The 14,098-nt window shown below is 39.9% G+C and overlaps 1 protein-coding gene across 13 annotated transcripts in view; it reads left to right on the forward strand.

Moving 5' to 3' along the window:
• The window catches only part of FBXL13 (F-box and leucine rich repeat protein 13), a 178,815-nt gene that overhangs the window by 35,761 nt on the left and 128,956 nt on the right, over positions 1-14,098 (forward strand). For all 13 annotated transcript variants that reach the window (XR_012156835.1, XR_012156836.1, XM_073328536.1 and 10 more), the window contains one exon: positions 7,889-7,984. Coding sequence is in view for 11 of the 13 variants with exons in the window: in XM_073328536.1 (XP_073184637.1) it covers positions 7,889-7,984 (96 nt within the window). In the remaining 2 variants the exon portion in view is untranslated. The remainder of the gene's footprint in view (positions 1-7,888; positions 7,985-14,098) is intronic.

Below are 14,098 nucleotides of genomic sequence, written 5' to 3' on the forward strand. Positions count from 1 at the left end.
CTGGTTGGTAGGAGTGAGGGGAGTAGGGAAGTTACTAGTAGGCTGCTTACAGCAAGACACCAAACCTCCCTAGTAGGGAGGCTGCACTTGCTCCCCAGAAGGGAAGGAAAACAAGCACAAGGGACTGACTGAGGAGAGGAGTAGCAGGACCCTGTGCCACCTATAAGGATTCACCTTGCCCCAAACCTGAATCTCCAAGGCTAAAAAGGACTGAGCCTACTGAGGCGAACAAGGTATTTTGCCACCCTATATATGTAAGTGCCTATATATTTTAGCATATTATCTAAGGACTCATGCCTACAAATGCTTATGGGTGTGTGAAATGGCCTTCTCACCCCTGGGGTGCCACTTGGAACTGGGGTACCACTGAGCCCTTTGACACACCAGCCTGGGTTCCCTTCACACTATTGCTGAGGGAAGCCAGCCAAGCCTTCCCTCAGGCTTCAGACTGCACTTTACCAGCACACATACAAGTAGGGGGACATGCAGCTGCAGAAACATACAGAGATGCTGTGATCAGCTCTGCATGGGAAGATTCAGCTAAGGAATTGCCCAGGACTCAAGTCCATGCCTCTAGAGGGTAGACCCATAATTCTACTGTCTTGTGCTGCACAGAGAACTATATAATGTAAGCTCATGAAATTTGCCTCTGTGCCTGCAAGGGCTGGGGAGGAGATACAAGCGAAAGGAGGACACTCAGGCCTAAGAATAGTAAACTATGCTTTACTGAAGGAAGGAAGAACTTATGCTCCAATCTTTGTGGGGAGCCCCTAGGACATGTGGAAGGGCTGCAGGGGACTCTGGCCATTTGGGACATTTGACCAGGCAGGACTCTGCTGGGGGGAGTCCTCTGCAGTGCTATATTCTTATATGTAAGAATATATTCTTATATGTAACAGCTGGTTACATTCTTATATGTATGATTAATGCTTATTACATTAACTTGTTTACAGGCAAAAATATGCTGAGCTGTGCTACAATATCTTTTGGCAGGGTCTGTCGGACAAAGTTCATTAAAACTGCCTGCATCCTCCGCTTACATCCAGTCACATACTCAGTCCACCACTTAGCTCCTCGCCAATCTTCCGCAACCTTGCCCCTACAGCCTCCTCCCTCAATGTAGAGAAAGATCTGCAACAGCTTTTTGCCTCCCAGTTATGAATTCCACACACTGGGTTTTAGACCAAACAAAAAAGTTTATTAACTTCAAAAGAGAGATTGTAAGTGATTATAAGTGATAGCAAACAGCTCAAAGCAGATTATCCAGCAAATAAAAGAAAGCTCAATCTAAGCTTAAAATACTAAAGAAACTGGTTACAAGTAGTAATTTCTCACCCTAAATGTTGTTTTAGGCAGGTGGCAGAGATTCTTAAAGGCCAGCTGCACTTGCCTGCAGCTTAAAACTTCAGATACTTCATTCACAGGCTAGACAACCTTCCAGCCTGGTTCTCCCCTCATTCAATCTTTTTTCTTAGATGTTTACAGCTGTCCTCTTCGGTGAGGATTCTGTGAAGAACCAACCCTGATTATGTCACTCCCATGCCTTAAATAGGTTTTACATATGGCAGGAATCCTTTGTATTCCAGGGTGATTCCCACCCCAGTCAGTGGAAAAATACTAGTATTATCATGGTGTGCAGTATCAGGTGAGTTGATCACATGATCCTGCAGCCATAACTCAAAGGCTGTTTCACAGAGTTGCCAGGAAGGCTCCCTGGTGGGAGATTAGCATCTTCAAAGACCTATTTTTCCTAATGCCCCTTCCTGGCCAGCCATTTAGACTGATTACATTCTGTCCGGTGAGTGTTCCCCAGGTGTAAACACACTTGTAATGGATGCATAGACAATATTCCTAACTTCAGATACAAAAATGATACATGCCTACAAGTAGGATAATCATGTTTAGTAAATCATAACCTTTCCAATGATATCTCAAATGCCTTATCTTGCACAAAATACATCATAATTAGGCAATACTCATAATAATATTACTGTGGAGAATATGGGGCATAATGCCACACCTCTCCCTTTAGATTACAGCCAGAGGGTTACTCACTGACTAATTCAAAGTCAGTGTGCCTAATGTCCTCCGTAGGTCTTGGTTACACAACTTCCAAGTGTTAACAAGCATTGTAGTAAGAAAAGAGGACTTGTGGCACCTTAGAGACTAACAAATTTATTTGAGCATAAGCTTTCATGAGCTACAGCTCACTTCATCGGATGCATTCAGTGGAAAATACAGTGGGGAGATTTATATACACAGAGAACACGAAACAATGAGTGTTACCATACACACTGTAACAAGAGTGGTAAGGTGAGTGTTGTTCATAGGCTTTTTTGCGAAGTTCTGTGTTTCTTTTTCCAAGTTGTCTGAAAGCATTCTAGTGTGCAGCATTGTTAACACAGTGCCAATATCAATATCCTCTAGAGTGTAGCCACCAATGCCATGAGATGAAGTACCTCAGTTTCCCCTTCCACACAGCAGTCTAGGTTTATTATGCTTTTTCTGCTGTGCCAAGCTCTAAGCTCGTTTACAGGTATTAGCTGAGAAGCAGTATTCTTATAGGAATACCACTCCTAGCATGTACAAATTTTTTTCAAAAATTATGCATGTCATCAGTATTATCAATGACACTCATATCTTTAGTATTCACATTCTGTCTTAAAGAGACAGAATTAGTTTTCACATGTACATTAGGAACAGCATTTTGCAAAAGTGGGACCTGGATTGGGGCATCCTCTGCCACCCCTCTCCCTGCTCCCAAGAGGTCAGTTGTATGACTGCTCCCCTCCGGGACGTCAGTTACACAGTTCCCTCTTAAAACCTGAGTCACAGGTTGGGTGCCTGGGAGCACAGATGCTGGAACAGCTGCTCAGTTCTGGGCAAACCCTTCTCTGTAATCAGTGAGGAGACATTCCTGTACTCTCCCAAATTCCTTCTGAACTTCCTTCTCTGGGCCCCCCTCTAAGACCACACCCTGTTTGGCCATGGGCTCACAGCTAACAGCCAGAACAGTCCTGTCACTGGTAAGTGCTACACCCTCCTCCCTCTTTGAATTGGGCTTGTCTCCAGCTACAGAGCCCAAGGAACCCTCACCCACCTCGGTCTCTCTCGGATTCCATCCCCCTCCTTTGGGCTTCCACCTAGGACACATCCTCCTATACATTCTAGAGTGAGGTCTGTCCCTTGCTTAACTGCAAGCTGCTGTCAGCCAGGAACCTGGGCAGTTTTCTCAGACAGGCAAAATGTTCCCTTCCCCCCTGGAGCAAATGCCAGCATAATACTCAACAAGGTCAAACATTTCTTTAAAGCTTTCAATCCTTTTTCCCATTAGATCTTTCATCTGGTTCTGCTTCTCTAGCAAGCCCAGTTGGTGTGCTCGCGCTCTCTCTCTCTCCTACATGGCTAACTTCTGGATCTTAATTTCTTTGTCAGCCCCTATCTGTTTTAATTCCATAGCTCTCTGGCATGCAGCTTCTTGCCTGGCATTCTCTGCTTCTATGGTTCTTCGGTGTGCAGCTTCTTGCGCATTAATCTCCATTTGTTTTAATTCTGTGTCTTTTTTTCTTCTTTCTTCTGCCTGAATTCTCAAAAGCTTCAGTTTCACAATTGTTTCACTGTTTTCACTCATCTTGTTACTTTTCTGTCCCTACTTTCCTTACCTGAAATAAGCAAACAGAAAATAACAAACTGGTAACCATTTTGACTGATCTCTAGCGAACACACTTAAAACTTGCTTAAAATCACCACAAGTGTCTCATAGCAACAAGCTGTGCAAATCGCCCTGATCACTGTGACGGGTTCCCCCCTGCGGTGCCACTTGGAACTGGGATACCACTGAGCCCACCAGCCTGTGCTCCCTTTACGCTGTACTGGTGTGACAGGCCCTCAGGCCCCCACCAGCACACATACAGGTAGGGACACACCCAGCTGCAGCCACACACACACATGCTGAGATCAACTCTGCATGGGAAAGCTCAGCTAAGGCACTTTCCGGTTCCTAAGAACCCCCACCCCCGGAGTGTAAACCTACAATTATAAGGTCTTGCGCTGCACACAGATCTGTACAGCGTAAGCTAATGAAATTTGCCACCTCTCTCAATGTGGAGGAAGATAGGCAACAGCTTTTTGCCCCCTCCTTTCTCCCTCCCCCCACCGGTAATGATTTCCACACACTGGTCTTAGACAAGACACAACAAGTTTATTAACTACAAAAGATTGATCTATTTGCTATCCCTTATAATCACTTAAAATCTAAGAGGATTACCTAGCAAATAAAACAAAATGCTATCTAAGCTTAATATATTAAATAAATTAGGTATAAGTAGCAAATTCTCACCCTAAATGTTGTTTTAAGCAGATTGCAGAAATTCTTGAAGGCAAACTGCACTTGCTTGCAGCTTAAAACTCCAGTTAGTCTTTTCACAGACTAGACAACCCTCTAGCCTGGGTTCAGCCCTTCTACCCTAGTTCAGTCTTTTGTTTCTCAGGGGTTTCCAGCAGTCTCCTTTCTTGGACAGGGAGTCAGTGAGGAATGAACCATGATGATGTCACTCCCCTGCCTTAAATAGCTTTTGCATATGTCAGGAATCCTTTGTCTCTCAGTTTGATTCCCACACCTGGTCAGTGGAGAAACACTAGTATTATCATGGACTCCAGTACAGGTGAGTTGGTCCCATGTCCCTGTAGGGCCACTGCAGCCATGACTCAGAGGCTGTTTGCAGCAGCCCCAAGAAGGCTTCCCAGGAAGGCTCCTCAGTGGGAGATTAGCAACTTCAAAGACCTATTGTTTTCCTTAATGGGCCTTCCCAGCCAGCCATCTAGACTGATTGCATTCTCTCTAGTGGGCATTCCCCAGGTGTGTAAACACTTCTAATAGATGCATAGACAATATTCCTAACTGCAGATACCAAAATGATACATGCTTACAGGTAGGATAATCATATTCAGTAAATCATAAACTTTTCAGTGATATCTCACATGTCTTATTTTGCACAAAATACATCATAATTATGCCATACTCCTATCATAATAATATTACTATGAAGTATAATGCCACAAAGATGACCACCCTTGCCTCAAAAATCCCTTCCCTGAAGGAAGGTGACTGGTTTACGTTCCTCAATTTGAAGGATGCCTATTTTCATATAGACATTCACTCGGTGGACAGGAGACTTCCACATTTTACGGTGTGCCCAGAGCATTTTCAATACAAAGTGCTCCCTGTCAGCCTCTCGATGGCCCTGAGGGTTTTTATGAGCGTATTGTCCATGATAGCAGCATACCTCTGCAGACATGGCAGCCCCATATTTCTCTACCTAGATGATTGGTTGGTCACAGGATGGTAGTATCAGGAAGTACAAGCACTGGTCACCTCCTCACTTGACCTATTTCATGCGTTGGGACTTCAGGTAAATTCAGAAAAGTTCACTTTAACCCACACACAAATTATGGAATTTATTGGAATGACTCTGAACTCAATGAAGATAAGAGCTTACTTACATGAAAACAGGTTCCTTGCAATGAGTGACCTTATCAGCCAGGTTTGACTCAGCCCTCAGGTGATGACCTGGTACTGCTAAGTCATACGGCCACATGTACCTGCATAACCCATTTGCAAGGCTTCACTTGCAGTGCCTGCAAGCCTAGTTGTGTAAGGTCTACTCTCCAAGCAGGCACTCTCAGGACGAATGGGTCTTGCTTCCCTAGAATGTCCTGACATCACTTATCTGTTAGGGGTTCTTACCATGCCCACATCACCTACAAAGACAATCATAACGTAAGAATGGCTATACTGAGTCAGACCAACGGTCCATCTAACCCAGTGTCCTGTCTTCTGACAATGGCCAGTGCCAAATGTTTCAGAGGTAGTGAACAGAACAGGGCAATTTATTAAGGTACCACTGGATTCCTTGTTTTTGTGGATACAGACTAACACAGCTACCCCCGATACATATAAGTACTGCCCTGAATAGGGGATAGACTTAAGTACATTCTTAAGTGTTTTCCTGAATTGAAGCTTGATAGATCTGGCTCTAAGTGGACTGTGGGCAAACTTGGTGGGCTGGAAAGATCCATGCCTGCAGTCTATAGTTTACTAATGATTGTCTCAGATACAGAACTGCTTGTCTGGGTTTCTTTGTTTGCTCTTTTGAAATGTTATCTCTTTAGGGTTTTAATAGGTTTTTAGATTCTCCTAGATGCTGACTACTTTCAACTCCCATTTTAACATCAATGGGAGTTGGAAGTGCTCAGGATCAGGCCTTTAATACAATAGGATTTGATTTCTAACTTGTTAAATTCAAGGGATTATAAAGAATTTAATTGAAAAACTGCTATAAAGGTAATTCAAAGTAGGATTCAAGGAGTTTATCAATGAAGCCCTTAATGGTTTGGACCAGGGTTACCTGAGGGATCACCTCTTTCTCCGTGATTTACTGCTACCGTAAAGATCAACAGAGGGGCTCAAGCAGGAGTTCCCTCAGTATTCAACAGGGTGAAAGTCACCTCTAAATCTGAGACAAGTAGCAGAGACTCTAGGAACACACGAAGACCAATAATAGTGACCACACATACATTCACAAGTACATCTAGTCTGTTTTACAAGTTTTATTAATCACAAGCAAGATTATGATTACCTAAGCGCACATAAATCCTACAAATACCAATGCACAAATTATAAATATAGTCATACTCACAGTCTCAAAAATATTCTTCGTTCCTGATGGATTCCTCACCTATTGATCATCAATAAAGGGATGATTCCTGTTGGGGTTTTGCCCCTAGGCATTCCATTTTACCCAACCAGGGAGCCCTCTTTTATTTTGTGATTCTGACTACACTTAACATTCTGCGTATGTGCATGAAGATATCGACCCTCTTTTCCCTTATCTGTATTTCCAGACCCCATGAATATTGGGGTGCCCCATTTTTCATAGGTCGTTTGTAGTTCCTCTTGTACTTCTCAGGATTTATGCACAACATGTAGCCAGTGGTCAGGACAGACAGCACATGAATAAACAGATGATAAAATAAACTAATTTGCTACAGTGGGTGCCTAGCAATGGATTTTAAAATCCATTGCTAAGGAAAAAAGCTCTATTGATCTGGGAAATGTAATGAATCCATCTATGTATATATGGAATCTTTTTAAGTTTTCAGTTCTAGTATGTCATTTCATATTTAAAAATAGAATATGCGAGGGCTGAAATATATATTCAGTTTAATCCCATTTCCCTTATGTTCTAGGAGAAGTAACTAACTGTAGGCAGAGGACAAGCTGCTTCTTGAAAGATTATTCTAAGTTGCTACTCCCAAAATGTTTGTGGAGATGTAATTTTTGGGAAGCAATAATGTAAGAGGGATGTGGAAAAGAAAATTCACAATTATATTTCTAGGATACAGATTGCGACCAAATCACTTAGCTTGTGGAGCTTACTAACACAGTGCATCAAGCAATATCAGGCTCTTTACAGAGATCTGTGGGGTAAATTTCATAGCAAACTTTGCCCTAGCTGAGCTAGTCCTGTGAAAGGTGCTACAGACAAGGTGATCTGATATCCTCATTCCTGTGACTCCTCCTTTAAAAATCTTCCTCTCATGACTCTGTTAGCTGAGAAAACTGATCCCTTGATTGCTATATCAGGCACTTGATCATAAGTGGGTGTATAATGCCTTATCTGACATCACATGGCTCTAGAGGGGAAAGTAGATCCTACTTCAGCATAACATACTTCTGTCATATAAAATAGCTGACAGAAGCATTTTAAGTCTGTTTTGGGTTTGAATGTATTTTGTCGTTTTTGTTTTGTGGGTTTTTTTTTTTTAGTCTAGTGGTATTTATTAAGCAATAGTTTCTATTTTCATACATTCTGTTTTTCTATCTTAGATCTTCCATTATATCAACTTAATTGATCTGGCAAGATGTGCTCAAGTTAGCCGAACCTGGATGTTGCTAACACAGGCTAGTTCAATATGGACTGATGTAAGTAAGACTGCTTGCAACTATGACATAATAAGAGGTTTAATGTTTTACTTCAACTTCATTTTTAAAAAAAAGGATAAACCAAGCCAGTAGGTTACTTTTTAAAAAGTTATAAGAACTTGGGGTGAAATCCTAATGCCACTGAAGTAAATGGCAAAATTCCTTTTAATTTCAGTGTACCCAGGATTTCACCTCTTTTCTCAATTATATAAATATAAATTAGGAGTAACTCCAGTGAAATCAGTTGTGTTACATCACTATAAAACTGGTATAAGTGAAAGGAGAATCACACTATGTATATATTTACAACTTGAATTCATAGTAGGTATACAAATATCAGATCCTTATACTTTCTTGTACAATTTGTATTCATTCAGTGAGTTTGTCTGAATTTCTTACATTCAGGACATTGATCTATACACTTATCTTAAAATCGGCAATAGTCCTCTACTACTGACTATCAAAATATAATAAGTATGTTTTAAGAAAACTAAACACTGAAATCCAAAATAATAATCCAGAAACTGAAGGCTAAAATCCAAATAAAATATATCAAGTATGTTACTATCCTAACTAAAAGAATAGTCAAGTTATGAACATGATGCACAGTGTGTTTGTTGTTGTTGAAAATTACAATTTAAAGTTTTGCTTGTCTGCCAGTAGAACACTGACAGTAATAACAAACTCTGAAGTCTGATTTCATTATTCTTCAGTAAAACACCACTTACTACATTCTGGAAACTGCAAAATAGAGAATTTGTACTGTCTCACACAATTCTGAACCTTCTGGTTATTTCAGGAACATCAGGTTATTTATTTCAAAGAGTATTTAGTGTCATTGTCTGACAAAATACATGGGGATAATATGTTTGTAATGTGTGTATTTCATTTTGTCTAATTGTTAGCAAACTATCAAAGTTAAGAAACAATCATCATTAGCATCTCTTCTTTCTGTAAGATAATAAGTACTGTAGGAAGAATTTTAGTGAAGCTGTATGTTAGTATCAGAAACATTAGGAGGTCTCACTGATTACTGCTCTTATGTCCAGAAGCAAGCACTTCCGTAGAAAATTCAAGAAAATTTCACTGAGGTTATTATTCCACTTAAGAGAACTAGACTTTCTTTTTGTGAAACTTAAAGATAGCTACAAGAACATTATGTTATGCAACAAGAACACATTTTACTTTGACCAGAGTATTTTGAATTTCTTATGGGAGTTCAGGTCTAGTGTATGGAGTAGGGGACTTTTTTGGGTGGAACTTGGCTCCATTTGTTTTTACAAAATGTTCTACTTGTTCATTTAGGAGTCACAACTTACAGAACTCCCTGCAATAGACATGTGGAATGAAGGGTTCAAAGTACATGTTGCCCCTCCATTTCCCTCTTCCTTGTCTAGACTTTTCCCCTTTCACGATTGGCCAATCAATTTAAATAGCATCAGTAGTAAAGGCCGCGATAGTACTCATCACCATGCATTTTGACAGGTTTCCACACCCCTTTAGGGCTTATGTCCCGCCTTCTCACCCTGTTTCCATTGGCGCCTAAGTTTCGCGCTATCGGCCATTTTGAAAAAAATTTTGTGCGTGTTTGAATGGGGGAAGTGTTGTGTTTGGATACATTGAGAGCAGTTTAAAGTTTGGGTAAGGCTTTTTTGAAAAAAGGTGACTGAGTAATGAGAGCTGTTAAAGGGCAGGTTATTAAAGAAAAGAGAGGCTGGTAAAGATATGCTATAAAAGAATAGAAAATGTGATACACTGAAAGATTAGAGTGAGAGACATTTGGGTAAGGTTATTGGAAGTGATTGAGTAAGGAGATCTGTCATTAAAGAATAGAGTGTTTATGTTACTGAACACATGCAGAGCAAAACATCCTACCCCACCGACTGTTAGTGAAACGATAGTCGTTCTGGGCAACGCTCCTGGGAGCTAGCCCCTCCTTTTGATGGATCAGTCAGAGGTTGTTTGACAGCTAGGTCACAGAATGCACTTGTTGAACCAATCCTGTAGTCCCAAGATTTAGAGAGGCTCTTTACCTTACATTAAAAGCTATAAAAACAGGATTAAGAAGGAAATTTAGGAAGCACATGATAAAGTGAATAAAAAAAGCAAACTTTAATTATCAGACAGTTTAAATAGAAGCTCCTCTTTACTTAGAGGGAGGGTGCATGATACTCTTAGCCAATAGCCGTGATGCCTGCATTTAGCTCTAGGGGCAGAAGTGGTGGACAAAGTGACAGAGGCCGAGGACCCAAATAGTGTTTTAAACGAAATCATCAAACCGACAGATGAATGTTTAATGCAAAATGTTGAACGCCTTTTTTTGTTCAGCAAATTACAAAATCTTGCTACAAAACAACACTAACAGTTAGAGCATGTTTTGGGAACTAAACAGGGTGTGTTGTAAAATAAAATGTCAGTTGAAAATAACTGTGTAAAGCGTGTTTTTATGGAGTTCAAGGGGTGTGGAGTTTGTCAAAGGGTCAGTAGGTTGCCTCCGTAGTATACATGCAGTTAGATTACAAAAAGAAAAGGAGTACTTGTGGCACCTTAGAGACTAACCAATTGATTTGAGCATAAGCTTTCGTGAGCTACAGCTCACTTCATCGCTCATGGAAGCTTATGCTTAAATAAATTGGTTAGTCTCTAAGGTGCCACAAGTACTCCTTTTCTTTTTGCGAATACAGACTAACAGGGCTGTTAATCTAACTGGTTTCAGAGTACAGTTTGTCAACAACAACAAGAGGTGTATATGAGCGGCCTGTTCCTCTAACAAAGGCCCACCCACCTCACCTAGCCCGGGCACTTATGCATGAGGGTTATAGGCTCCCTATGGACCATTGCAGAGCAGCCCCAGAACCCCTCTTAAATCATACCATCTTCCGCTTTGGCTGTACCTTTTCATTTTCCACCCCAGGCCCTCTGCATTAGGAATTAATCATAGCCTCTCTGATTTCAACAATGTCTCAGGTCTCTTGTCTACTGCTTCATATTACTTAATGATGTACATCATCTAGGGTTACAGTTTGTATAAGTGTTTTTTTACAAAAATATATTCTCTAGGGGCTTAGACAAAACAACGATCAACAAAATTGTAATTGTTGCTTTGCAGGCACTGCTACAAAGTATCTTTACATTTTTGTTGTTGTTGTTAATATTTCTAATAGGCCGTAGGATAGGGGAGATAATACCTCAAAGTGGAAAAGTGCTTCCGAATGAGAAACGCTTGCCCATGCTAAAGCATAACAACTAACACAGAATGGCTGCCTACAAAACCGTTTCACTAAAAGAGTTATCAACATGCCCCCTAAAACTCAGGACTGCTTTCTTACCCCCATGGTCTGATCTCTGTGGCTTTTTTTAAAATTTGTTTATCCTTGGTTTAGGTTTTAAACAATAGAAAAGAATGTGCGGGGGAAGGGGAGGGCTTCAGATAGGCCATCTCTAAGCTTCATGCAGTCACAAAGCGACGGTTTTTGTCTTTTACAATCAGTAAATGGAATAAAATACTTGTTAAAACTTTCACAAAAGTATCTTTCAATGCAGTCTCACCATTTTTAAAACTTTAGCAGCGTTTAAAAAGCTAGGAAAAAGTCTGTATAAAAATGTTTAAAGGACAAACCTATATGAAGACAGATCCCTTTATTTAAAGTGTTTATTCATTTACAAAACTTAATATAACTGTCACTTGTATTTGTTAAAAAGCAGGTGAAGACGCAGCCTTCTTATCTCTGATCCACTGGTTTACAGAGGCTGGTTTTGCTAACAGCTGCAAAAGCATGCTGTTTCAAACTGTCCTTACTAAAAAAAATAGAGGGGGAAAACATTTTTATCGCTATACATTACTTTTATAACAGGTTTTCTGTGTTTTTTAACCCTGGATTGTTTCTGCAGACTCACGTGTTGTTGAAACACCTATGCCAAGGGGGTTAAATGAAAAATTGTCTTCAGATGACCTCTTTGAAAAACAAGGCTGTCTTTTCTAATCCACTACCTTCAAAAGGCTGTTGCAAGTTTTTCTCACTAAAAACATTGGGGAAAAACTTTCTTAGTCAAGGTTTAGGCTCTGGGATGCTTTTTTATTGGAACACCCCTGTAAGTAAAGGGATGTGTCTTTAGGTGGGTTTTTCTTTTTAAAGTGTTTGTTTAATAAGTTAGAAAAGAGGGGATTTTAGGCATTACTTTACAAATAAACACATTTTTTAAATTGTTTATAGTGTGTGTGCTGGTCACCTTTTGTTACAGGGTACTGTTTGTTTTGATGAGAGCAGAGCAAGCGGCCGCTTTTTTTTTTTTTTTTAAAAAGGGGGGGGAAAGGGGGGGCAGGAATTCGGAGCTACATTCTTTAGCTTTAATGGTTAAAAAGTTTTTATTTTATATAGTAAGCTTATTTACAGTTAAAGTTACTCTTTTTAGTACAAGTCTTTGGTATCATTTTGTTTTAAAAGCAGACCTTGGGCTTTCTTATTTCTGATCACAATGGCTTCTTTTTTCACATTTTTAGACGAACATGGTCAGTAATAACACTTTTTGTTTTTAATTCCTGAACTGTTTCTGCAGGCTTACACTCCTTTATTTAGTCCCATTGGCATAAGTGTTTTAATAAAAGGTATCTTTTCGAGGGTTTATTCCTTTACTAGACTTTCACCTCTCTTTTTGTTAAAAAGTGAAAAAAGAAACAAGCTTCTTCTCTCTGATCCAGGAGTTAACAGAATAAGGGAAATATATAAACTGTTACTAGAAACTTGGGGTAATTCTGCCTGCTCTATTTTATTGAAACACCCCTGTAAATAAAGGGCTGTGTCTTTTCAAGTCAATATAAAGCAGAGCTTTATTCCATTACAAAGCTTAATGTAACTAACTTGTGTTTGTTAAAGCAGGTAAAAAAAAGCAACCTTCTTTCTAATCACAGCTATCAGCTGAAAGCCTGTTTTATATTGGGCTTACTGAAAAAAATAACCAGTGCTAGCCTAAAACCTAGGAAAAAAAAACTTTTAAAAATTGTTTGTTACTAAAAGCTTATGGTTTTAACTTTTATGAAAACCCCCTTCTAAAAAGCTACATGGTGGGTAAAATGCTGGGGGTCTGTTTCTTTAGATCAGAATAAGGCAGTTAAAGGGGAGGAGGTGTTGAACCTATAGAATCGGTTCAGGAAAATAAACTCCAACACCGTTGTAGAACAACCTCTGATTGGCCCAATCCAAAGGTGGGAATAACAAGTCTGAAAGTTTCGGACTAAACTTTCTGTGTAGTTGCCTCATTTTACAGAAAGATAGGCAAGGTAAAAATCTCTCTTGGTCTTCAATTAAACCATGTGCTCTGTCTTTCCTCTGTTCTTTCTTTTAATCTACGCTCTTACTGAATGCTTTTTTTTATCATGTGCTTACTAAACAGGCTCTGCAGCCATGTGCTCTCTATTTTCCCCCTTTACCTTCCCTAAAAACAGGGCAAGAAAAGATCTTTCTCTCTCCAATTTAGCCATGTGCTCTCTATTTTTCCCATTACTGAATGCTTTTTTTAGTCACTTTTTTTATGTGATTACTAAATTCCCTTTTCTTGCCCTTTTTTTTTTTTCAACCTTTTTTCTCAACCTATCCTGATACTGAATGTTTTTTTTATTCACTTTTTTATCATGTGCTTACTAAAGTTACTTTTTAAACCTAGATTTTAATGTTTTTAAGCCAGGTTTTGGCCATGTGCTTACTCAACAGGTTTTGCCTTAGTTTTTAATATTGTTTAATGCTTTAATTCACTTTTTTTATCATGTGCTTCCTAAATTTCCTTCTTAATCCTGTTTTTATAGCTTTTAATGTAAGGTAAAGATCCTCTCTAAATTTTGAGACTACAGGATTGGTTCAACAAGAGCATTCTGTGACCTAGCTGTAAAACTGCCTCTGATTGGCCCACCAAAAGGAGGGGCTAGCTCCCAGGAGCGCTGTCCAGAACAGCTGTCATTTCCCTACCAACAGTCAGTGGGGTAGGATGTTTTGCTCTGCATGTGTTCAGTAACATAAACACTCTAGACTTCGACTCCCTCAGGGAACGGATGGGTAGGATCCCCTGTGGGACTAACATGAAGGGGAAAGGAGTCCAGGAGAGCTGGCTGTATTTCAAGGA

Source organism: Lepidochelys kempii, chromosome 1 (genome assembly GCF_965140265.1).
Source record: "Lepidochelys kempii isolate rLepKem1 chromosome 1, rLepKem1.hap2, whole genome shotgun sequence".
NCBI classification, from domain to species: Eukaryota; Metazoa; Chordata; order Testudines; family Cheloniidae; genus Lepidochelys; species Lepidochelys kempii.